A 27,911-nucleotide genomic window follows, 5' to 3' on the forward strand; every position below is an offset into this window, starting at 1 on the left:
CGATAAAACAAATAGCAACTTGTTATTTTAACACATAAGATATTTAGTGACTATTATAGTACATTCTGCTGACTTTTCTAGTGTCCGCTGTCCACGTTAGACAGTGTCACGCTATATCATGGGTCATTATATATGGAATTCCAGCGGTTGTACCAGAAGATGACCGCTCTAAGAAGGATCACGATATATACATGTGACTGCTAATGCAGTGATGATGTATATAAATTATCTGACCAAAATTATTCACTGGAACTTTTTTTAAAACATTTAAACCTACAGAGACTTTCTCTATATAAAATATTTTCATATAATACAAATACTTTGCAATCGGCAGTGACCACATATAGGTTATGTTCAAATCGAACTCATATAGTCTGTGATATTGTATGGTATGTGCCTGATATTAAGTTTTTTTAAGCCCGCCCGCTTAGCTCAGTAGGTAGAGCGTCGGTCTACGGACCGCGGGGTCGTGAGTTCGATCCTCGGGCGGGGCGTATGTTCTCCGTGACTATTTGATAAACGACATTGTGTCTGAAATCATTAGTCCTCCACCTCTGATTCATGTGGGGAAGTTGGCAGTTACTTGCGGAGAACAGGTTTGTACTGGTACAGAATCCAGGAACACTGGTTAGGTTAACTGCCCGCCGTTATATGACTGAAATACTGTTGAAAAACGGCGTTAAACCCAAAACAAACAAACAAATAAGTTTTTTTAATTAACTATATAAATTCTGTAAAATATACGGCTTGTGTTAAGTAAATACGAACAAGCAGAAAACAAATTCCGTATTTGGACTATGTTGACATCCAATCCTGTATTACACGTGTTTCCGGACATCTTTCTTTTATATTCAAACCGGTTCTATAAGTAGTCCACCCAGAAAAAAAAAAAGAAATTGTCATATAGATTCTCTATTCTGACATAAATTCAAGCTACTGAAAATGACATTATTTCTTATTCATTTTAAATATTGATCAATAAATTCTTATGTGAAGAACGCTCGAGCATCTACCGAGCGTAAATAAAAATGACACATTTGATAAACCGGAACTAATGACGTTACGTCATTTATATAGAAAACGTAGAATAAAGCCTGGACTCTGCTGACGGAAACGAAAGTCATTTTATGAATAAGTGGCAATACAGAATTAGATATTATTTTATCTTTTCTTGAGAAACACTTTTATCCCATTTGATGGTCGCATTACAAACTCAGGACGAATGTCTGTCTCATGGTCGGTATCTTAAACACTGACTAAACTGTATGTATTAGTTTTGTCTTTTCTTGAGAAACACTTTTATCCCATTTGATGGTCGCATTACAAACTCAGGACGAATGTCTGTCTCATGGTCGGGGTCTTAAACACTGAATAAACTGTATGTATTAGTTTTGTCTTTTCTTGAGAAACAATTTTATTCCATTTGATGGCCGCATTACAATCTCAGGACGAATGTCCGTCTCGTGGTCGGGGTCTTTCATAATCTCAAACCTACAGTGAAAATGAACAAAATTATACGTTTTGCATAAATACAAAAGGGAATCTAAGAATTCATCTTTGTCGCTGCTTATTTTTGTTGATGCTTAGGTGCTAGTTGAATCGTTGAATAATAGTGCGTTCGTGCGTGCGCGCGTGAGTGACAGTCAATCATTAAGTATTATAATCTACATACAAAATAATTGTTGATCTTAAAAAACTCGAGATATGTCATTGATACTTTAAACTAACATAAAATATTATCATTATTACGTCCGTGAAATATTGATAAATATTTATGAAAGGTGAAATATAGGCCCGTTGGGCCGGGTGTTTAAAATTTGTAATATTTTATATTAATATACCGATGCCATACACATGTCACTATAATAAAAGATTATCTTACTTCCGTCGTACATTTGATCAAATGTACATTCATGTTTAGAAGCTAAAGTCGCTAGTTCTGGATTAGGGAATTTACTTGTATACCAACTTGGCAATCGTTATTTTCACTTCATTCATGGCAAACACTTGTCCTATACAATTTCTGAAAGTAAGAATGCCTGATAAGTCGCCGCAACGTTATAATGTATCATTTGATACGTTTTGTTGTGCACGAATAAGAAAGTAATATGTTACTGATGGATGTTATTAAACTGTGAGAAAACTTGTGTACATAAGCGAGCAAATCCCTATAAGTTTCGTGTTCTCCTAAGACATGTATGGCTTTCTCGTTAAATTCCTCGTCCTAAGGAGCTGCCAGGTATTAATGGATCTTTTGAATTTACACAATACCGTATAAAATACTTACATAACAAGACAGCAATTATTCATCAGTTCTTCAGAACTCCTTTGCTCAGCCATTTATTACTTTAACCAAAGTTGCTTATTTTGATTAAAAGTGATAAAATGTACCAACCTGGATCCTGCTGAGAACGGCAAAAATCCATAAATTTCATTGTCATCTCTGTGATCCGCATCAAACCGTTCAGGTCTAAACTCCTGAAACAATACAATCAAATCGTTCAGGTCTAAACTCCTGAAACAATAAAGTCAAACCGTTCAGGTCTAAACTCCTGAAGCAATACAATCAATCGTTCAGGTCTAAACTCCTGAAACAATAAAGTTAAACCGTTCAGGTCTAAACTCCTGAAACAATACAATTAAATCGTTAACTGTTCAATATAAATGTTAAATTTGCTACTTAATTTCTTTGCTATTTAATAATCATTGATATTCATTTGAGCCTAAAGTCGTCAATAGCATTGCTATGCATATGCGTTTAAAGTCGTTGGTATACTTGTTATTCACATGAGTTTAAAGTCGTCGATATCTTTGCTATCGTTTGAGTATAAAGTCGTCTATATCCTTGCTTTTCATTTGAGTATAAAGTCGTCTATATCCTTGCTTTTCATTTGAGTATAAAGTCGTCTATATCCTTGCTTTTCATTTGAGTATAAAGTCGTCTATATCCTTGCTTTTCATTTGAGTATAAAGTCGTCTATATCCTTGCTTTTCATTTGAGTTTAAAGTCGTCTATATCCTTGCTTTTCATTTGATATAAGTGTCTATCTGCTTTTCATTTGAGATAAAGTCGTCTATATCCTTGCTTTTCATTTGAGTATAAAGTCGTCTATATCCTTGCTTTTCATTTGAGTTTAAAGTCGTCTATATCTTTTCCATTTGTGTGAATTTAAAAATCGTCGATATCATTATTATTCATATGAGTTTTAAGTCGTCGATATCCTTGCTATTCATATGTGTTTTAAGTCGTCGATATCCTGAACTGAATATTACCTTCTAAAGTTTCAATCATTGATGAATACGACCCTAGGTGTGCTCCACAAGTTAAATCTCTGGTCCCTTCAACTGTCTGCACAACAGTTTTCCAGTGATGTAAGCCTATATTATACTGCTTGGCCGCATGCTCGTAAAATTGATATTAATAGGCTGTATTAGAAATCACATGTCCCTAACAACCGAGTGTAACAGGTAAATATAATACTTTTAAATTAAAGCCACTCTGGCTACCGCTAATGAAGGATGAACTGCCCTATGCTTGTATTATATTGTCAAAAGTAATATTTTAAACTACTAAAAATGGAATATTTAAAACGCTGAAATTACTCACATTATGTTCTTGCCATACGTTCTTGTTGTGATGAATTAGGTACGGCTGTAAATTAATGCCAGTTCCGCTTGGTATTTCGTATCCATCAATTTCAATAGGGTGTTCATTTCGTCTTGTAAATCCTGGGACCGGACTGTAGTACCTCATGGCTTCTTTTATAAACTGCACCAGGTATGAAAACTTCCCCAAATGTTCTCTGTAAAAAAAGAATGTTCTTTATCAAGTATAAAAACTGCCATCCTGTGAACAGAAAGAAATATTCTTGTCAATAATGAAAATTTTAATCATAATTCTATTTGATAAGGAAAAGAAATCGTACGAGTAGTAAAATCTTACCCAACAATCTGATTTCCTTGTTAAGTGACAAAGTCATCCAGCTGATACTTGTATGCAAAAAGAAGCCCGTGACTCCACTCTAAACATAACGTTATGCTAACCTTTACCCTGCTAAATTTCTAAAATGGACATGTCCATCATTCAATTTTGGCGGTACCACTTCTTATTCAAAGGGAAATTCACTGAAAATTTACAGACTGATTAGTGGCCAGTGCAGACCAAGATTAACCTGCACGGACATGCAGGCTGATCTTATTCTGCAATGGTCGCAAATGCGAAACCACTTGCAGCCAGCAGACTAAAGGTTAATGCGCTATTTACGCCGGTCTGCCTCCAGTGAAACTTAAAGCTTAATAGGGATTAAAATTAAACGTTTTAAATTTACGTTTTGACATCTGTTTCGTCACCAAGAACCTCACACACATCTTGGTAAACCAATTCCTGAGCTTCACGATGTAATCCAAGTGCATACATTGTCCAGTCGATCGTACATGCCGTCGTGTCGTGACCTGCAATACACCCAAACATGTTAAGAAGTTGATCTTGGATTTGCTTCATTTTAAGTAGTTAATGTTAGATTTGCTACATATTAAGTAGGTGATGTTAAATTTGTTTCATCTCAAGAAGGTCACATTAAATTTGCTCCAATTTAAGTTGATGATCTTAGATTTACTAAATGGAAAGTAGATGATGTTATATATGCTACAATCAAAATAGATACAGCTGCAAATTAATAACTTAAACAATGGTTAAGATAAATCTGTCTGAAGCTGATTATTCCAGTTTCTAAAAATGGTATATACAATTAAATTCTGGATAAGAAAAACGTTTTGCTGCGCTTCAGTTCACTAAAGTTTAGCTTAGAGGTTTTAAAAAAGACGGATCACGTCAAGCATACAACACTGAACAAGCAGATTCAAACTGGTTATGGTTAAAAATACAATAGGAAAACCTACATTCAAAATCTGCAGCTGCTCATACGAGTCTTCAGTGTTTAACTTCAAGCTACTTGCATTACAGAGAAGATCTATGAATAGATAAAAAACATTACCTGCAAATGTAAAAGTATCAACTTCGTCATGTATTTCTCCAAACGTCAGCCCGTTACCTTGTTCATCACGTACAGTCAAGAGCATGTCCAGAAAATCTAGGCATCTCTTTTCTTTTATGCTTGGCTGTTTCTCCTACAACAGGTGTATGAAGATCATTTAGGTCACACTAACTAATTCAGTTCCCTCTTTATTTAATATAAAAATGAAATATTGAGATCTCATTGTCTGTACTTTAGAGCATTTCAATGATAAGAAAAAAAACATATATAGTCATTTACTATAACATGTCTTCTTACCAAAAATTAAAAAAAATATTGAGATGTTATGTTACATATAAGAAAAATAACCTGTTCTGAAAAAAACATCACCCTCTGAAAATGCTTCCATGAAAAGTGCCGTTTAGCAATTACGCGTATGTTGACATTTTCTCAATGAATAAGACTAAAACCTGGAAATTCACAATGAAAATGGTCTAGATCTTTTCTCAGTACAATAAGCAATAAAACTAAGCCGAAAATGTAACTGCCACATCTTCATATGACTCATTATGCCAAATTTCGGCAACAGCATGGAACTATATTTTGGACTACACTGAGTAGTAACTTCCTATTTTGTGTAATCAGTCCTTTAGCCTAGACTTCTTAACATTATGCATAAAACCGACTCATTTACACATAGTAGACTGATATTGTTTTGATGATATAGCCTCAAAAGCAAATCTTTATACTTCTACGAACAGAAGAACTATGTTCGTTTTTCTTATTGGGGCGAGCCAACGCTGTTTTATTATATCTTCTTAACCTTTACCCTGCTAAATTTCTAAAATGGACTGGTCCATCATTCAATATATTAAGTACCATTTATTATTCGAAGGGGTGTTCACTGAAAATTCACTGACTGAATAGCGAACAGTGCAGACCAAGATCAGCCTGCACAGACGTGCAAGCCGTTCTTGATCTGCACTGGTAAGGCTAAAACCACCTGCTGCCAGCAGGCTAAAAGTTAAGTCATGTAAGGCTTTAAAATGATGAAAGTACGAACATATTAGTATTTGAATGGAACAGGCGCCATTTTGATTCCATGAAAACATGAACCAAACTTGAGGTTTTAATGTATTTGTATAGTTATAAACGTTTTACTGGTGCTAATGCTGCGTTTGTATGAAAAAAAATCTACTTTTTCTAGCAAGAAAATAAATATGCATGCTTTACATTTCAGATTAAATAAACTCTTCTTCTTCTTCTTGGCGTTCACCGACTACACCGTTCCCCCTAATACAGCGATGAAGGATACCGTCTTTTTCAGGTCCTCCAACTTGCCGTGCACTTTGATCCTCATTGCACACACTTTTCCTTTGGTTCTCCAGACGTGGATGTCTTTGCAGAATGTGCTTAGCTTGGAGAACTGACAGAGCATCCGTGAAGATAACCACGTTAAGGCAGCTCTCTGGAGACTCCTCAATGAGTTTAATAGCCTGTTTGATGGCCTCAACCTCTGCTCTGTAGTTGGTACAGTGCCTCAAAGTTGGAATACTATTTGTCTCTGGTCTTCCCGAGGTGTGTAGTATGAAGCCAGCTCCTCCGTCTTTTGTTGCAGCTGAGACTGAGCCGTCTGTGTACACCTGTGTCCATGTCTCTGACGGGTATGTGTCTTGGATCATGGCTTGTGTAAATGATAGCTTGGCCGTTTCATCTGAAGTACCAGGGATAAGACCAGGGGTAAGACCAGGGACGGTGGTATGTATAGTCAGGTTGGACTGGTCATGTTTCCACAGTAGATCTTGAACAGCGAAAGGAGTAGTGTGTTGTTCAAGATGCTCTGCAAAGGTTTTGTTGAGCTTCCTGGCTTCGTGCACAAAGCTGCCTCTTTTTAGACAATTTTTTATAAGCCCTTCGAGTTTGGCTTTCATTGGATGGTATGGCAGGTACTGGCATTTGCTGGTTTGTACTAGGGTTTTGGACTCTCTTTACTTGGCAAGTGGAGGGATGGCAGTAACGTTTTCCATGGCCTTAATGGGTGTTGACTTCAGTGTTCCGGTGATGATTTTGAGAGCCTGATTTTGTACGTTGTCTAACCTGTTCTCATTTGTCTTGGGTGCTGTCATCCAAGCTGAGGAGCAATACTCTAGGATGGGTCTGATGGTCCCATGGTATACTGTCTTGAGTATGTTTTCGTGCCTTGCGTTCTGCATTGGTAAGATGCTTTTCATGTTAGGCGCCTGTCAAACGTTACTAGATATGTTGCCTTCTCCACTTCTGCAAGTGGGTGTCACAAATTCTAATATTGCCAGCAGCTGCCTGCTTTGGTGACAGTGAAAATAGGGTTGTGCAGGACTTCTCAGTGTTGACCTGAACACACCATTCTTCTGCCCAGGCTGTGAGCCTGTCTGTGGCTTCTTGCATCCTGTACTTGGCAGTTGTTGCATATTCCTCTGAGCACCAAAAACACCAAATGATCTGCGTAGAGAGCAGCTTTGACGCCCCTTTGAAGTTCAGCCACCAGATCGTTGAGGAAGAGAAGAAAGAGAGTAGGAGAGAGTACTCCTCCATGGGGAACTCCATGTCTTTGCAGAAAATTTTGACTAGAGGTTCCATCAAGTTAAAGTCTAGCCCTTCGGTTGAAGAGACAGGACTTTATCCATCTGTACATGGTGCCTCCAACACCATTCCTTTGTAGTTTCACCAGAAGACCATCCACCCATACCTTGTCAAATGCTCTCTGAAGGGCTATCCATGTTACTACAGTAACCTTTTTTGCCTGGAAGGCATTTTCGATTTCTTGTGCAAGTAATGTTGTTTGATCCTCTGTTGAACGGAATGACCAGAAGCCAGCCTGTTGGTGGGCCAAGATATTACTGACTTCCATCTTTTCCACTCTTCCACTTTTGCATTGATTTATGATGCTTTCCATGATCTTCCCCACTGTCCTGGTGAGACTGATAGGGCGATAGCTGGCTGCTTTCTTCTTGTCATTACCGCGTTTTAGGATAGGTGCCATGATCGCCTCCCTCCAGACCTGTGGAAGTTTTCCCTCCTTCCAGCTCAGGTTGAAGACATCTAGCAGGGTTATCGTAGCAAAACTTCCCATAAGGGTCAGCATCTCATTGGTGATGTGTTCTGGTCCTAATGATTTCTTGGCCTTGAGCTTCTTCAGTGCTGTAAGTAGCTAATTTATGTGAGGCTTGCTTCCATCACTTCTTCCTTGGACTTTTTGGATCCTCTCTCTCTTTCCTCCCTTCTAACCTTTCTTTGCCGTCCTCTGTTGACTGTGATTTTGCCTACTTTCTCGTAGTTTTCAGCACACTAATTTGCAGCCTGTTTTCCAGTCAGCAGAGAACCATTTTCTTCTACAGATGTAGTGTCTCTTTCGCATCCACCTTCATCATTCAATTGCCTTGTAAATTTCCAGAGCTTTATACTGTCTCTTTCTAAGTTGAGTGAGGCAGTTTTTTCTTTCCAGCTCTCTCTTCTGGCCTGGATCTTGGCTCTCAGAAACTTGGCCCTTGCCTTTTGGAGTTTTATGTAGTTGGTTTGGGACGATTGTGTTTCAGCCTTTCGTCTGGCTTCTGACAACTCCTCCTGAAGGCCCTCTAGATCCTTGTTCCAGTATGGCTTGTAATCTCTCCTGGAACCTCTAGAAATTCATTTTTGGCTGCCTGGAGTAGGGCTGCATTGAAGTCCTTTGTTACTTTGTTGATGGCTCTGCCTTCAGTACGAATTTGTCTGCAGATTTCATGTGTAAACTTTCTGCATCCTTTCCAATCAGCATATTTGTAGTTCCAACGAGGTAAGCTTGGTTCCTATATGGTCCTATACTGCAAGGTGAGGTAAACAGGACAGTGATCGCTGCCGTCTAGTTGCTGGCCTACCTCTCTTGCAATATTCTTGTGGATGTCTTCAGTGCTGAAACCAAGATCAGGAGTGAAAGTTGTGTGCCAATGTCTGGAATAGAAAATGTCCTGATCGTCGGGGTTGTTGATCAGCAACAAGTTGTGATCATCTTGCCAAGAGCTTACCTCTTCTCCACGCCTGTCTATGTGGTCATATCCCCAGTTCTGCGAGTGACTGTTGAAGTCGCCAGTGACTAGGAAGTTTGAGTCCTGCACTGGGATCGTGTCAAGGGAAACATATCAGCAACGCAGATCACCATGCACATGGATGACTCCGAGTATCAAGTGTTACGCCTAAAACTTAGAGATATGGAGTTAAATGGACGCACTGGTAGCCTCTAACCTTGAAGGACTTGTACTCGCTAAGCTGAGTCTCTTGAATGCAGCAGGCCTGAATGTCCTCTAAGTCCATAAGGATGTTCTCTAAGTCCATTTTCTTATTGAAGAGTCATTCTGCATTTCAATCCATAACCTTGAAAGGTTGCATTGTCTTCTTTTTTGTTCCCATGTTGCCAGTAGATTTTCTCCCTCGTCTCCTGGCTCTAAGGCGATTGGAGTTACCTCCAGTAGTATGAGGTGGACTTAGTCGAAGCTCAGAGCCCGGCACTGATTCTCCCTGGAAGGATCTCAAAGAACCAGCGCCATCACAACTAAATCAAGATGATTTGGTGTAAGTGCATTGTACCATGGTTTGTTAGAGAGCGCCAACTGGCCTGGTACATCTATCTTCAGCTCTCTAGGTTTTATGTCCCTTAGATTTCAGGCAAAAGACCTACCCTGGAATCATAGGGGGTCTGTTCATGGGCAACAGGACATATCCACACACCGGTGGGTCTTGCATGCAGCATGTCTGGGGGGCAGACCTCCTCCGAGTCCTATACAGTTCTGCCTGAAGCCACAGGGTGCTAAGTATCCATGTGTCGCCGCAAGAAGGCACGGCATAGGGCTTGTCTGCAGAGAGGCTATGTACTGGCAGGGAAGACTTACGCACTCGCCTTCGTTTTTGCCCAAAGGGCTAGCCAGCGGTAGCGGCTGAAAGCGGAAGGTGACAAGCACACAACACACAGCTCACCACACTAGATGCATCAGTAGACCACTTGACTCAAATTAAATAAACAGAAAACATTAATCTTTTTAAGGAGTATTTGCTAATTAAATGATTAAGCAGGTGTAAACAGTGTCACAAATACTAAATTGACCGTGGTCAAACATTTTCTTAGTTTTCCAACTTCTCAAACTTTTTAAGTAGTGGTCTAATCAAAACAAATCTTCCAGAATTACGAACGACTGACCAAATTATCCATGGCTTTCATTTAAAGTAACTCACGGCCAGACTTTAGTTGCCCTATAATGTGGCTGCCATATTATTTATTATGAACACAAAATATATTTAACGTCTTGTTAAATCTTATTTTTGATAATTGTTTTGACATGTATTTGTGAAAGGTTTGTATATTGATTGAAATAATAGGAGGTAGAATAAATGTGTTGTTTTCAATTATCTCCCTTTATGAATAACTAGCTATGTAAGCTCGTGTATAATATTGAACAATGTAAACATGCATATTCTGTACTTGGATAGCTGCTCTATCTATTTTAGACATAAAATCAAAAACCTATGGAATTTAACTGAATTCATTTTTCTATTATAATAGTATTTCCATTCATACAATTAAAATATACACAAGGCCATGAGTAATAAGTCAGACAATCGACTTATCTTTTCAACAGACTAGAGACTAACTGCGGCGAATATTGATGTTCCAATTCAACTATAAGTGGGGCTGTGTTAAAATGAGCTTGGTATTTGACAAGTTTTCACAACAAGAACTGTCCATAAGACAGCCAAGCTCGACATAATTTGACCAAAATGCATATTAGAGTTATGGGACTAGTTTTATAACCGGAAGGCACATGTAAAGTCCAAAAGAGGGCATAATATTCCCAAAATACATGTCAGAGTTATGGGCCTTGACCCAGTGAGGTTGGTAATTGATCTAGAAAATGAAAAAATAAGTTTCAAATCTATATGCCTTTAAGTAATAGCTGTATGTACTTGCACGCAAAACTTTGACCAGGATTTTCTAAGTTCAAAAGGGGCATAATTTGGCTAAAATGCAGGTCAGAGTTATGGGACTTGGTGCTATCAACTCGTTTTATAACCCCAAAGACACATGTGAACTTTCAATTCGATCTCTGCATTAGTTTTGGAGATAGTAACCTGCATGTAAAACTTTAACCAGGATTTTCTTAGTCCAAAAAGGGACACAATTTGCCCAAAATACATGTCAGAGTTATGGGACTTGACCCAGTGAGGTTGTTGGTAATTGATCCAGAAAAAGAAAAAAAAAAGTTTCAAAGCTATATGCCTTTAAATAATAGCTGTATGTACTTGCATGCAAAACTTTAACCAGAATTTTTTAAGTCCAAAAGGGGGCATAATTTGGCTAAAATGAAGGTCAGAGGTATGGGACTTGGTGCTATCAACTAGTTTTATAACCCCGAAGACACGTGCAGTTTCAATTCAATATCTGCATTAGTTTTGGAGATAGTAACTTGCATGTAAAACTTTAACTAGAATTTTCTAAGTCCAAAAAGGGGCATAATTTGCTCAAAATACATGTCAGAGTTATGGGACTTGACCCAGTGAGGTTGGTTATTGACCTAGAAAAAGACAAAATAAGTTAGAAAGCTATATGCCTTTAAATGATAGCTGTATGTACTTGCATGCAAAAATTTAACCAGGGTTTGACGCCGACGGCGACGCCGACGCCAGGGTGAGTAGAATAGCTAGACTATACTTCGAATAGTCGAGCTAAAAACAGATTCTTTAAACACTTACCAGTTCTTCTTTCCTTGTTTTGATAATACTTTCAGTGAAACTCCTCGAAGTTTTACACAGTCGTTTCAGTTCCCGCCCTGTGGGAGACAGGTAGAAGAGGAAGTCTACCAGCTGCCATGGTTTACTAAAAGCAAAATATATGCATGTGAAAGTCCAAGAAAATCCGAGATATTGATTTTCTTTGGTCTAAACATGTAACCTGACACAATGCAGATACCCCGGACCAGCATACTTTGAGGCACATGAACACGATGTTCAAATGCAGATACCCCGGACCAGTATATTTTGAGTTACATGAACACGGTGTTGAAATGCAGATACTTCGGCCCAATATATTTTGATTTGTTTTTTGTTTGTTTTGTTTTGGTTTTAACGCCGTTTTTCAACAGTATTTCAGTCATGTAACGGCGGACAGTTAACCTAACCAGTGTTCCTGGATTCTGTACCTGTACAAACCTGTTCTCCGCAAGTAACTTCCAACTTTCCCACATGAATTATCAGAGGTGGAGGACTAATGATTTCAGACACAATGTCGTTTATCAAATAGTCACGGAGAACATACGCCCCGCCCGAGGATCGAACTCGCGACCCCGCGATCCGTAGACCAACGCTCTTACCTACTGAGCTAAGCGGGCGGGCTCCAATATATTTTGAGGTACATGGATACGGTGTTTAAATGCATATACTAAGAACGATATATCTCGTTCATTTATTTTGGGACTTTGAGTTCAACGCCATTTTTAAAGTTAAACTAACCAGTGTTTCTAGATTCTGTACCTGCCAGTACTCGCCTGTTTTCCGCTAGTTAGAAAATCAGAGATGGAGGTCGAAATGACGTCAGGCACAATGTCTTTTATCAAACACCTTGCACGGGATCGAACTCACGAGCCCTCGATCCGTAAATCTGCCCTATCTCTATTGAGCTAAGTGGATCAGCTCCTTTTTCGTTTCTAGACTACTAGTATGGGATATAGTGTCGAAAAACACACTCGTCACGTTGTTTAATACATATGAGGGATTGCAATAAAATTGTGGAAACAAGTGAATGAAGTATTGCCATGCAATACAAAGTCCCCTACTGGAAGGTACCTTATTTTCTCTACTGCAGTATAACAAAATGAACTGATATCTGTCAATACTGTACTATATATACAATATGTTATAACAAAACACTTGGATTACAATTTATATATATAAAAACCTACAGTTGTTTTCATATGGCATTTTTGGCCGATTATCAAAACAGGTGTCATAAGTTAGTTATAGTAACAACAAAGGGAAATTAATCCTTAAAAAAACGAAAAAAAAAACAAGAAATTCTATAAAATATAAGTCCACAAGAAACTCTTTACCAGGTAGAGATAGGTCAAAATGCTCCTAAATATTGGATGTAACATGCATGTTGTACCACAGAAAACTGGTCTCGATTCTCCCTACGGCCAGTAATAAATAAGTTACAATATAATCTATTTATAGTAAAACAAAGGGACGTAATTCTAAAAACAAGGGTGCCTCACGGTGGTAAACATTTGTGCAAAATTACATCAAAATCCCTCCATGCATGAAGAAGAAAAGCTTCGAATAAAGTCATTCTTGTATCTGACGTTTGATCTCTACGTGTGACCTTGACCTTAGACTTAGGGAACATGTTCTTGCGCATGACACTCCGTCTCATGGTGGTGAACATTTGTGCCAAGTAATATTAAAATCCCTTTAGGGATTGTTGAGTTACAGACTGGACAGGAAAAAAATCCCTTTTGGCCTTTGACTTCCAAGTGTGACCTTGACCTTGCATCTATGGGCTCAGGTGTTGCGCGTGACATATTGTCTCATCCAGGGGAATATTTGTGCTAACTGATATTTAAATCCTGTTTTGCATGACAAAGTTACAGACCGGACAGGAAAAAGTCCCATTGACCTTTGATCTCAATGTGTGACCTTGACCTTTAAGCTAGGGTTCTGGGTTTTGCACATGACACGTTGTCTTATCATGGGGAACATTTATGCCAAGTAATATTAAAATCTCTTGATGGATGACAGAGTTATGGACCGGACAGGAAAAAAACCCTATTAACCTTTGACATCCAATTGTGACCTTGACTTTTGAGCTAGGTGTCCGGGTTTTACGCTTGACACGTCGTCTCATCATGGGGAACATTTATGCCAAGTAATATTAAAATCCCTTCATGGATGGCATAGTTATGGACGGACAGGAAAAAAGTCCTGTTGACATTTGACCTCCAATTGTGACCTTGACCTTTAAGCAAGGGGTCCGGGTTTTCAGCATGACACGTCGTTATTTTGTAGATATAACTTATCTTTTATTATTATCATTATTGTCAGTTCTATGTAATGCAATATAGGTCCGTTTAACCGCGGTATCCCTAACGAACTCCAATGCAAGTCTTTCACTAAGTTATTTCATTGTTAGATATTAAATTCAACTGTCGATAATCCTCATCAAATGTGTTTAAATATACTAAAATATAAATTATTTGTGTAGTAGAGCTACATTCATAATTTAGCCCTTACCATGCTGGACACGACTGATGCTGTCTTTGCGACCAGTGCTGATCATGATCAGCCTGCGCATCCGTGCGGTCTGATCATGATCTGCACTGTTCGCCATTCAGTCAATATCTTTCTGGTATGCACCCTTTTAACAGTTAATGGTACTGTCCAAACTGAAAGAAGGTTAAGTTCATGATAAAGGCATTATCAAGTAACAGTTGTTCAGCGCTTTTAGTGGTAGTACGAATAAATACTGAGTTTAGCTATTCATGTATTAATTATGTACCATTATAAACTTAAGCCTAGTGCTGTTAATAAACAACAACTTGTAAAATTTATGCTATTAGAAACTGCGTTTCTATAGTACTGTTCATATTTTCAAACATGAAGTTTGGGTCAAGCATAACTTTAACAAAGTTATCATCTGTTCCCTAGGTTGTTGACTGGTGTTGGAGCGAAGGTACATGGCAGTTGAAACAGTATTTCACTTGCTAGCAAAACCGTTTTCTTTTCGTTTTCTTTTTTGACATTGTTAGCTAGAATATCTACCAATCCAAGCCAGGATCTCTACCAATCCAAGCCAGAATAACTACCAATCCAAGCTACAATCTCCACCTATTCGGCCATACGGATGGACAAATGTTAATAAAATGGCATACTTTTCATTACTGTTTGAAAAGATATGTAGGCACAATGTTAATAATTATCTTACCGGTAGTCTTGAAAGTTTCCTTCATAAGACAGGGAACAGGAAACTAAGATGTCCAAAGCTGATCGACAGATGTACGGGAATACGTCCACGCTTTTTCCGTTGGCTGCAGCCGTTTCAAGCTTATCCTAAAGAAATTAATTCTACATATATTTTGAAAATTCAGTTTCAAACTTTTCAAATATCCATTTAAAATATCCATATTTTCTTTTTTAAGATAGGTCTTGTTTTCATTAGTTTCAACACAACACTGTCTTGTATAGTGTGTTTTGCTCTTACACATTTTAAAGATGTATGGCAGTGGATGTAATAAATAATATTTTGGAAGTTAAATGTACTGGTTTAATTATGACCAACACATTTTAAATGAACTCAAGAAAACACAGCTTCTGATAGGTCTCTTATAAGAACAAGCTGGTGATATCTACGAACGTAAACAAAATGACACAAATATGAAGAGCGAATTCATATAAGTTTTAAGTAGCTTGTTTTCCAATCCATTCGATTGAAAATCTTTTTTGTTTTTTTTTGTACTATTTTGATTGATGTATGTCTTTTTATCAAACTTTGTTAATTTAAATATAGTACTCATGTTTGTATATACAATTTGTGGAAATAAATACAGTTTAAACTAAATATGAAGAGCGACATAAATTTTGCGACTTAAGGACACACTAAGCAGTGAGTGGGTGCCTTGATGGTTTTATTCCACCTTTCCAAAGAAAAAACATGCTATGTAGCATACTAAAACGAAAGGGAAAGACTAAGCTATACAATGATACTATTATGTATATCAATAAATAACAAACTACGTACTTCAAACGGATTCTACTGTCTCATCAGTATTTAAAATGAGCCAGAATTTTGTGTGCTATGTGGGAGTCCCATAGACTACCAAAGTTTGTTTCACAAATTTTCTCTAATTGTCAGTAAAAAGAGTTACACACAAATCAATTATTTTGGGGCTCCGATTCCTTCCTTGACATAATTCAAGAATGGGTTAGATCATTTCAAAACTGTTTAAGAGACTACTATTCTACGAAACACACTGCCAATTTCTATGCAATTTCCTTCGTAAATAAAGGAAACACTTCACCAAATTGTGAATTTATACGAAAATTTATATGCATTAATAGGTCGACAAATAATAAGGCCTGTTGACCATGGAAGCAAGTCAAAATCGGTTATATTTACCTGGTGAAAATCACCATTATAATTTCAGTTACACTAACGGTATATAACACCCATTAACGCTCCCTCTAGTGCGGTGCCCGTAAAGTGACATGTGAAACTTTTTTATTTCGTTTTTACGAAATAAGATTTCGTAAAAACGAAATCCTATTTCGTCAAAAAGAAAAGTATTTCGTAAAAACGAAATCCTATTTCGTTAAAACGAAATGTATTTCTTAAAAAAGAAATGTTATTTCGTAAAAACGAAATATATTTCATAAAAACGAAACGTACATTTTTGTATTTCGTAAAAACGAAATGTATTCCTTAAAAATGAAATCTTATTTCGTAAAAATTTCGTAAAAATAACATTTTTACGAAATAACATTTCGTTTTAACGAAATAAAATTTCATTTTTACGAAATAACATTTCATATTTACGAAAGAAGATCTCGTTTTTACGAAAAACATTTCGTTTTTACGAAAACCTATTTCGTTAAAACGAAATAAAAAAAGTTTCACATGTCACTTTACGGGCACCGTACTCTAGAGCCTTGGATGACCATATTATGGTTATTCAGATTCAGGAAATCAAACGCTTAGCTGACAGTCAAGAAATACCATCACTAAATTTATAACCTGACTGTTCTTTTCAGAAATGTGTTGTTGTAAACACATGTGAAATGTTAACTGTTCATCTGCAAATTCATCAAATAAAGGTTTTATATTTGAACTTTTTGGCATCTGATGAATTTATATGAAATAAAAACACTAAATGTCCCAAAAATGCCAAGTCACTCCTTAGTGTATCCTTAACCTTTAGCCTGCTGGCTGCAAGCGATTCTGCCTTTGCGACCAGTGCAGACCAAGATCAGCCTGTCTGCACTGTTCGCTATTCAGTCAGTAAATTTTCAGTCAACACCTGAATAATAAAAGGTATTGCCAAAATTGAATGATGGAACAGTCCATTCTAGAAATTTAGCAGGCAAAGGGTTAAACACATACCATAAGAACATCGACGGTTTTATTCATTATAGAAACATATTCTGACAATATGTGGAAGTGGAAGGCTGGCGTAAGTAGTTTCCGGTTTCTTTCCCACTTTTTTCCGTTACTTCCCAGAAGACCTTCACCTGTGTGAAAATATTTGCATAATTGTTTTTTTTTTAAACATTTTTTTCACTTGAATTAAAATATAGCATGCTTGCATTAATATCCGCAACATACGTTACCGGTGGTGGCTGATTTCTGCCATGTCCTGTTAGCGTGTAGGCGAAGCAAAACACGAAAACTCGACACATTTTACACGAAAGCAGAGGGCGCAGACACAACATATTATTTGTGGAGGGTATGAATATGTCGTGTTGGCGCCATTTATTTGTTGTGCTGTCGTGTTGTCGTGACCGCCCCACCGGCTCGAAAACACGACAAATATGTTTTTGTCGAGTTTTCATGTTTTTGTTTTTGCGTCTTCCATTAGACATGCGCACAACACTTACACATAAAGAGGTCTGGACTGATGATAGTCAATATAGCGCAGAGTAAGAAAATGGCCCACCTAGCGCGAAGGACTTGAATATACGGTGATAATGATAAAAATATATTTCGTTCCAGCTCTTCTTTTTCCAGTAAGTTCAATATGTATCAACCGCCTTTTAAATTTGGAAACTTTATTTTCAAAATGTCTTAACATTTTACATATCTATCCACATGATCGGGACTTTTTATTTAAATGATTTTGTAATACAACATATACACACACCATGTTAAATACATTTGCTAGGGTAGTATGACTATGTGATAATGCAGAAAGATTGTTAGATGAATGAGGTAGACCTACTTTTTGTACTAATTTGTCAGGCATTGACTGATTTTTGACGCTCGCTATTATATTATGTAAGCAGTGAGGTGTATACTCCGTCACAAAGCCTGTACCATTATTGATGAATGTTTCGATTCTTGTGTCTCTGTCCCTTGGAAATGGTCAGTGAACAATTACAAATACCGTGTAAGACAGCGTATAATTATTTCTGAAGTATGATATATATATACTTATTTCTCACAAAACCTCGAACTCACGAAATAAATTTTAATCATTTAAACAACAAGTTGTTTCATTTTTCAAGCGCGATATAGAACTTATGTCACATTCCAATTTAAAGCTAGACACAGGCCTTTGAAAGGTATCAAAAATATTCATTTTGTATTCCAAAAATCAAAAACTCATATATTCAGACTAAAAAAATAAAAAAAGAATAAACTATTTGTCGTGTTTTCGAGTTTTCGTTGCGGGCGGGGCGAATTAACGACTACACGACAGCACTACAAATAAAGGGCACCAACACGACAAATTCATTCTCTCCAAAACTATACAGATAAATTTGTCGTATCGGCGCCCTCAAAATGTCGTGTTTGTTGTGTTTTCGCCCCGCCAACACGAAAACAGGAGGGCTCGACAAATGTAGACTTACAAAGTCTGTTGAGATCAAGTAATCTGTAATAAAGTTTATTCTTTCTTCATACTGACATTGATACTTTCTCGGAAATAAATGTTTTTTTGGAACATTTCTTATTATGCGCTGTAGTGTCACAATTTTTCTCTTTTCAGTATCTTAATCTTTATTATTTTATGGCAGATCTTAAGTATGGATTTGCAATGGTAATCTATTTTTTAAACACGAAAAATTTAGATCTGGTAATTATTACTGTTCATACATCATATATTACAATATCACAATCTATCATGGTTTCTATGTTAGAATTGGTTACATATCTTAATCCTTAATTGTTTTAAGATATTCATGAGTCTTGTTGTTCATTCATTCATTCATTCATTCATTCATTCAATCATTTATTCATCATCCTATCCATCCATCCATTAATTCTTTTCATTCATTCATTTGTTCGTTCAATCATTCATTCATTCATTCATCCTCCTATCCATCCATCCATCCATCCATCCATTCATTCATTCATTCATTCAAAACAACAATAGATTTTAGTGCAATATGCTCCATATTTATTTACTGCTTATGTGATCAACTGTAATTGTGGATGGAATATATAATTAGACTTTTGTAGATATAAATATAAACATAGTAATATACATTGACAATAACATGGATCAACTGTTTTTAATAAGTAAGTTATGTAATGATAGTCTCCTATAAATCTGTAGTAGATTGGCCATGCTTTTAGAAAGTGCTACCAGAGAGTAAATTTTTTCAGAAAGTGCTATCAGAGAGTAAATTTTTTCAGAAAGTGCTATCAGAGAGGATTGGTTTTATGGCCGGGTGCTTTACATTTAATGACTCTAACGACTAATGCCAGTCTACGACAAATGAAGTATTTGTTGAGTTTTCGTGTTTTCGTGTTTGTGCCTCACCATCACGCCAACACGACATGGCAGAAATCAGTCACAATCAATATCATCTGACGTCATGGGGTGGAATAAAGCCATTTTACACTAAGATAAAACAAATCAGTCAATGCCTAATAAATTAGTACAAACAAGAGCTGTCACTAATAGTGACAAATGCCCCGAGCATTTATGCCAAATAATTTTAAAATCCCTTCATCGAGTTATGGACCGGACAAGAAACAGACCTATTAACCTTTAACCTCTAAGTGTGACCTTGACCTTAGAGCTAGGGATCTGGATCTTGCGCATGACACATCGTCTCATTATGGTAAACATTTATGCAAAGTTAATTCAAAATCCCTTCATGGATGGAAGAGTTATGGACCGGACACGAAACAGACCATGTTAACCTTTGACCTTGACCTTTGAGCAAGGGGTTTGGGCTTTGCGAAAAAGCTAACATTTGATATAATGTATATTACATTTGTATTTTTCTACACGGAATTTATTAAACTCGTTGAATAAAATTGATTAAATGCTCAGTGGAGCATATTCTTCGTTTACTTCATAATAAAGTCATTATATTGTTTTATTTATTTTGAAACTATGGCAGCTTGGCCAATGTTGTCTAACACCAACTAAATGGATTGTTCTCACTTGATTTTGTACGATATAGTTTATTTTTTATTTTTGTTTTGGGTTTAGTGCCGTTTTTTTTTCAATAGTACAGAGACTAACTGTCTATTAATTTCCAAGAATCAAAATTTTGAGAAAGATACAAAACCGTCTTTATCTTTTACTTTTTTTACACGTGAAAATAACTCTTTCAGTGTTTTAAAGTACATCAATACTTACCGATGAACTCTCGCAGCAGACGGTATGGGCCGGCCAAACTAGTGTCTTTTGTTAAAACCTTATGGTTGGCCTGTTTAAATGTGTCTGGGTGGCAAATCTGTACAAAAGGGAAAGAGCCACACCATATCAGGAATACTTTGGCGTCCAGTTCTTCCATGGCACGCATTGAAACATTTAGAAATGACTTTGATGACTCAGCATTTATCTGGAAAGAAATATAACAAAGTTCATGTGAATTTAAAAACAGCATAGAATAATCTGAATTGGTTACAAGTTTTTTGTATCTTTTCATGAGAAAAAGGTTACATCTAAATAAATCAAGATTTGTAACATAAGGCTTATTTTATACAGATACCAGTTTAACTTCGAATCAGGAATCTATTAAAGTAGCCAGAAAACTGAATTCTTCTAAGCATTTGCTTATTAACAATAAAATGTAAATAGATCGATCTCTGTCTATCTAGTTAGTTTTTAATAAATATTGCATACGAATGAGAAATGTAAGTAATGAAACGAAGCTCAGAATATTTTATTTCAGTTTGAGATACAATGTAATCGTTTAAAGTACTAATATACGTAGAACGACCTATATTTACATTCTCCCTATTCGTTCCTTTGAAAATCACGACGCTCATTTTGTATGAACAGTGTAAACTTATATGATAACGTGGCGCGGTTTTGACAACGTGTAGTCAATGGAAACATTCCTGCTTTTCTGTCGACACGTGCTAACCTCTGGCCTGCCCTTGATAATTGAGTCCAATTTTTGAGAAGGTTGGACTAGGCCAGGCCAGATTTTGCGAAAACTTAACATTTAGAAATATCCAGATGTCATTCTCCGAAAGACAATGCACTAAAATATATAATGACTGTAAACTGCTCATACCCCAAATGTTTCGGGATAAAACTGCAACATGTTTGTTTGTATTTAAAAGGCACTGCAGGTCAAACAGACAAATTTCTGCATTCCTGGCCACTAGTGCTTCTGGAGAATCATCAATTTCATGTGAATCAACAGTCACCTAATTTCTGTGATTTAAGTTACCACTGGCAAAAGATGTAAATTAAATAATGTAGAAAAATTCCAAAACGTTTGATTTTTCTGTAATCACATTATCCACAGGAAGAAAAACTGATTGCTGATCTTTATCAAACCTACTTAATGTTCCAGTATATGTAAGAATGTCTTCATAGTTCGCAGTGATGTGCTGCTACTTTATACACTAAATACATGGAGACAAGGTTCTATTGCATCTGTCCATGCTACAGATAAACGGTAATTATTCTACCCCTTGGCTGCCAGTGAATCCCTCTGGAATCAATATTGGTATAAACATTTTGGAACATTTTTGATTTTGTAGTAGCTGATGTCAGTTTTGAACATTGAAAATATGGCCTCCGTTGGCCCGGTCGAAAATTGTGCTCATCGGGCCAGGCAAGGCCAGGCCGGGCCAGAGATTAGAACATGCCTGTTTTGTCTGGGTGCACTGAATGACCGGAAAGGTGATTCAAAATGTTTAGACAATTTTTAAATTTTGAGTAAACAAAGATTGAAGTATGACCGGAATTGTAAATCATAACTGAGTAACAACATATATGCGCATAGTTTATTACAAACATACTCCTAATGATACAAATCGCCCTTCAACATCTAGTTACCGGTCTATATTCTACACATGGTAATAAAATAAAACTGTGAAAACCTGATATCATGATGTGTAAACAGTATCAGAACTGTTGTCCGAGATCCGAAGGACCGAGGGCCAATATTTCTGAGTGCTGACTGGCAAGTCATTCAATAAGTGTATACTATTGCGCTCAGAACATATTTTTATACATAAAATTTGCTATAACCAAACATGTTTGTGGTCCATCACATATAAGCAACAATTTATGACATGTTAGCACATTCTGTTAGAGACTTATTTGATGAATAAAAATACCTATTACACAGAGTTAGATGTCTATAAGAAATGTTTGTTTCAATAGTGTAATGGAATTTTGTAATTATTCCCCTTTAATATGGAAGTATTCAAAAAGTGGACTATTTCTTTTGATTTCAATATAACTTCTAGTTTAACATTTGCATTTTATAGATAATTGAATATTTCAACAATCTGAACCAAACGGAAAGTGTATCTTCCGAATTCATTTATTTCTAATCTATCCTGTTTGCGCAACCAAGGTAGATAGAGGGGGTAATAATAATTCTACAAATTGTCATTTCTTTATGAATTTTTAGCAAAATTGGAAATTTAATACTGCAGTGCTTAAACCAGTATCAATCCGAATAGTCAACCAAATCTATTAAGCACTCAGAGAACACAAATAAGTTTAAATGATAATTTGTTAAACGTTCGAATATTCGCGAGTTAATAAAAAGCTGATTAACCACCTTTAATATTAAAATTTATGTCACTGTTTTCATATTGCCATCATATGCATTTCATAAAATGAACAGTAATTATAAATATTATTTTATGGGGAAATTAACATTCGTATTTTGTTAAATTTACACCGCCTATGCTGTTAGCGACATGGAACGGTGCATTTATACATTTCTTCACTTAAACGATTTTTCTATTTTATTTGACCCCGATAGTAAAGGTTATTGACCTTACAATTGCATACCACTATTACAAATGTTGCAGATTAATAACACGTTTATTATTTGATATGAGTGAACTGATTACTTACGCAGAAAATATTAACATTTAAAGACGCGCCACAAGTTAAATGTATTCTACAGTAACTATACATGGTTTGCATGAAACAAATGTGAAATAACAAGTATCTCGTTACAAATTGACAGTGACTTATATAAGGCCAAGAAAATGTGTTTAACGTCTAAACATATTATTTTATTAATGTAGTAGTATGCACATTTGTTGAAAGATTAAGATGAGTTTAGAGAATACTTTGTTTCTACAGTGTAAGACAGTTACTATTCTATGTATAAAAGCTAAACTGAAAAGAAAATGATTGAACAAGTTTGCAGATGAAGTTGTGAAAACACATTTATTCAGTGAGGGCCTAAATTGTCCACCTGTCATCTTGTAGAATAGCTGTATTATACCATTATTATCAGAATGATTTGCACGAAGTTCATGCGGGAGAAAAAAGTAGGTCACTAGATTGTGGTGGGTCTTAATTTACTGACACGAAAGAAAGGCAAATGCATTCATTTATATCGATAATAGTTAATAACATGCTTCTTCCTGTTCCTAAATGATTAGTACCCATGTTATGTGTATAATGTTACTAAATATAAAAGTTTGTTTACCTCTCGAGAATGTCCATAAAGCCAGTGTGAGGGTAGCTGTGGTAGTTTACGAAGTGCCCGACATTTTCTGTTGAAACTAACGAGTAAATTGAAAACCTGTGCTGAAATATATCCTAGAAAAAGCACAACACCACAGAACATTAAGCTGCTCCAATTTAGCTCCATTTTGTAGCAGAATTTATTGAACGGCGTGATGTAAACAAATATATCAGTAGTGTTTACATATCACATGTAAACATTTGAAGGTTGAAGGCCGCTTAACTCACTGATATATAATTTCAACATACGGTAGATAGTTACTAAAATCACCCATGCATGCCACTAAAAAAGATTGTCTGTTCAGCTACATGATCTAAAACGTATCTCTCGCGCAAAGTACTGAAAGAGAGCGTGCAAGGATTACAGAAACAGTTTAAAAAAAAAACATCCCGATTACATTTACAGGATTCATTTTGTTTCCACACTTGAGTATGTCCTCAAAATGGTTTAATATTGTTGTGTTTTTTTACCTCACATATATACCGTACTTTTCAAAAATTGTATGTCATTAAGTAATATATAAATTTAATATATAAATGAAAGCTTTTATCTGAGTTCAGATTTTCATCGCTAACCAGTTCACCCTTGATCTGATCATGGATGATATTTGCTTTTTTAAGGCATTTTTTATAACGCGCATATAGTGCCACGGTAACAAATCTCAGTGTCTTAATATTATTTTTTATGGCAGTTTTTAAATATAATAGGTTATATTAGCGAAGGTAAATTAGGCTTTTATGTTTTATGTTTAATTTAGATTAATGAATGTAAATTATTTTTATGTCCATATATTCGAAATTTATTTATATGAAATGTACAAGTGCCATATATGAATAGTTGTATGTGATGTCATAGGACGCAATATAATGTTATACTTCTAAATATAAACATTGTTCCGTTGAACGTCAGTTATTTACCTGATTTATACTATCAGGAACCTATTGTTTTAGAATCTATTTTTGTTCCGTAGTTAGAGTCAGTAGTAGTCATTAGTCAATTGTAATAAATTACTGTCGTTAAGTCGTATCATTGCACTAATCCGAGTTATATAATTATCTCCTTGCCTTCCATGAACCCTTGTATGTCATCGCATTATGTTGGTTTGTCATAATATAATTGTCATATATTATTATATATTTTACAGATGTCTATGCATTAGTTGTTAGTTACAAATATGTGTCTAATAACTAAGGCTTTTAATGTACTGATATATTGTTTTAGTTTGTGAATTAGTTGAATTGTATGGTAATAACCTTGTTATGTCATCGCTCATTATTGTTGTTTGTACAATGAATTACATTGTCAAACTTTATATATATTTCAGCACATTCATATGTACAAGAACCCGCAATAAACAAATAGCCCCGTGACAGATACATTCGTTATATATATATACATAATTATTATTAGGTCTGTTGTGAAAATTGTAACATGTATATTGGATGAGACTTAAAAAACTATAACTACATTAAGTATTAGAACATAATTAAAGTCTAAAGCCCCAATAAAGGTCATGAATAAAATTTATATTCCTCCACAACTCGCAAAATTCGTAAAATCTGTATGTCAGTACTTATAATGATCATTACGTGTAAATGCCCTAATAATCATTTTATTATTTTTTAATAATCACGGATAACGGATATGATAATATCGTTGTTTACATTAAGATGACCTTTCCCATAAGGGTCATTTACCTCAAGGAGTGCATGATGTTTAGTTATAATTATGTGTATCATTAGGGCCGTTAATCCTATAATAACATGTGGTCTGTAGCATATTGTTCAATATAATCAGTCTGCAATAACGAACCTTGCCAAAAAGGTTTTTGGAATATTAACAAACACTCGTAATTTGATTTACGGACAAAACATTATTGTTGCATCAAAATATCTGGTAACCGACTGGTTTTTTTCTATATTTAGACTTTTTATTCATAACACACAGTTTGCACTTTGGTACAAATACAAGAGCAATATCATGTATACAAATAGGCCATCGTGGCACACAATAGTCAGAGAACAACAACGTAATATTATACGTACCTATCACTTTGGAAAAAGAAATAAAAAAAATAAAAACCTAAATAACAACTTTACAAAATGCCACATATAAATAAATATTTTAACCGGGATTTAGAGTGTTCCGTTTGGACAATCGTGACTTTTTATTTAATAAACCGCGATGCACGATGGTACGATGACGAAAACGCGATGACGCGATGGCACGATGATGAAACAACGATGGTACGATGGTGAAACCGCGATGACACGATGATGAAATCGCGATGGTACGATGGTGAAATGTCGATGTAATATCGCGTTTTCATCATCGTTCCATCGCGTTTTCACCATCGCACCATCGTGCCATCGCGTTTTCATCATCGTGCCATCGTGCCATCGCGCTTTCACCATCGTACCATCGCGTTTTCACCATCGTGCCATCGCGTTATCATCATCGTACCATCGCGTTTTCACCATCGTACCATCGCGTTTTCACCATCGTGCCATCGCGTTTTCACCATCGTACCATCGCGTTTTCACCATCGTACCATCGCCTTCCGGTTAGAAATGCGTAGTCCCGTACACTTGTACTATTGTCAACAATAGATAGAATAGAATGTATCTCAATGTATTTTGTGAGACGATATTTACATTTAGATCTGCTGTTTTGCAAATGTTTTACAATATGTTCAGTGCTCAGTTATTAAACTGTAAATCTTAGGCCACGTTCTTTGTATTTTATGTATACATGAAAGTAATAAAAAGCTGGGTGTAATAGTCACATGGTATTATTCAAACTCAGCTTATTATTGTTAGGATGTAGAAGGTACATAGTACGGTGTTCCGTTTGGACAATCGTGACTTTTTATTTAATACTAAACCGCGATGCACGATGGTACGATGACGAAAACGCGATGGCGCGATAATAAAACAACGATGGTGCGATGGTGAAAACGCGATGGCACGATGATGAAACCGCGATGGTGCGATGGTACGATGGTGAAATGTCGATGTAATATCGCGTTTTCATCATCGTACCATCGCGTTTTCATCATCGCACCATCGTGCCATCGCGTTTTCATCATCGTACCATCGTGCCATCGCGTTTTCACCATCGTACCATCGCGTTTTCACCATCGTGCCATCGCGTTATCATCATCGTACCATCGTGGTTTAACCATCGTACCATCGCGTTTTCACCATCGTACCATCGCGTTTTCAGCATCGTGCCATCGCGTTATCATCATCGTACCATCGTGGTTTCACCATCGTACCATCGCGTTTTCACCATCGTACCATCGCGTTTTCACCATCGTACCATCAACTTCCGGTTAGAAATGCATAGTCATACACATGTATTTTTGTCAATAATAGATAGAATAGAATGTACGGTGTTCCGTTTGGACAATCGTGACTCTTTATTTAAAACTAAACCGCGATGCATGATGGTACGATGACGAAAACGCGATGGCGCGATGGCACGATGATGAAACAGCGATGGTACGATGGTGAAAACGCGATGACACGATGATGAAATCGCGATGGTACGATGGTGAAATGTCGATGTAATATCGCGTTTTCACCATCGCACCATCATGCCATCGCGTTTTCATCATCGTACCATCGCGTTTTCACCATCGCACCATCATGACATCGCGTTTTCATCATCGTACTATCGCGTTTTCATCATCGTACCATCGCGTTTTCACCATCGTGCCATCGCGTTATCACCATCGTACCATCGCGTTTTCACCATCGTGCCATCGCGTTATCACCATCGTACCATCGCGTTTTCACCATCGTGCCATCGCGTTATCACCATCGTACCATCGCGGTTTCACCATCGTACCATCGCGTTTTCATTATCGTGCCATCGCGTTATCACCATCGTACCATCGCGGTTTCACCATCGTACCATCGCGTTTTCACCATCGTACCATCGTGCCATCGCGTTTTCATCATCGTACCGTCGCGTTTTCACAATCGTGCCATCGCGTTATCACCATCGTACCATCGCGTTTTCACCATCGTGCCATCGCGTTATCACCATCGTATCATCGCGTTTTCACCATCGTGCCATCGCGTTATCACCATCGTACCATCGCGATTTCACCATCGTACCATCGCGTTTTCATCATCGTGTCATCGCGTTTTCACCATCGTACCATCGCCTTCCGGTTAGAAGGGCGTAGTTCCGTGCACTTGAATTTTTGTCAACAATAGATGTATGTATCTCAATGTATTTTGAGAGAAC

At 36.6% G+C, this 27,911-nt stretch overlaps 1 protein-coding gene across 3 annotated transcripts; it reads right to left on the reverse strand.

Moving 5' to 3' along the window:
• Positions 1 to 997: 997 nt before the first annotated feature.
• On the reverse strand, positions 998 to 24,332 carry LOC128547186 (cytochrome P450 4A25-like). 3 transcript variants are annotated; one of them, XR_008366359.1, is made up of 11 exons: positions 23,616 to 24,332; positions 20,333 to 20,537; positions 17,122 to 17,249; positions 14,950 to 15,074; positions 11,727 to 11,850; positions 4,995 to 5,127; positions 4,329 to 4,452; positions 3,608 to 3,803; positions 2,396 to 2,478; positions 1,883 to 2,023; positions 998 to 1,491 (listed from the first exon to the last, which is right to left on the reverse strand). XR_008366359.1 is itself a non-coding variant. In XM_053519004.1 (11 exons), the coding sequence occupies exons 1-11, from the start codon at positions 23,778 to 23,780 to the stop codon at positions 1,386 to 1,388; spliced, it is 1,455 nt and encodes a 484-aa protein (XP_053374979.1). In that variant the 5' UTR covers positions 23,781 to 24,332; the 3' UTR covers positions 998 to 1,385. The 3 variants fall into 3 exon arrangements, 2 of the variants coding, with proteins under 2 accessions (XP_053374979.1, XP_053374980.1); XM_053519004.1 differs by having other exon boundaries at positions 1,958 to 2,023; XM_053519005.1 differs by lacking the exons at positions 998 to 1,491; positions 1,883 to 2,023; positions 2,396 to 2,478 and adding an exon at positions 2,566 to 2,625.
• Positions 24,333 to 27,911: the final 3,579 nt, after the last annotated feature.

This window comes from Mercenaria mercenaria, chromosome 12 (genome assembly GCF_021730395.1).
Source record: "Mercenaria mercenaria strain notata chromosome 12, MADL_Memer_1, whole genome shotgun sequence".
In the NCBI taxonomy this organism is placed as follows: Eukaryota; Metazoa; Mollusca; class Bivalvia; order Venerida; family Veneridae; genus Mercenaria; species Mercenaria mercenaria.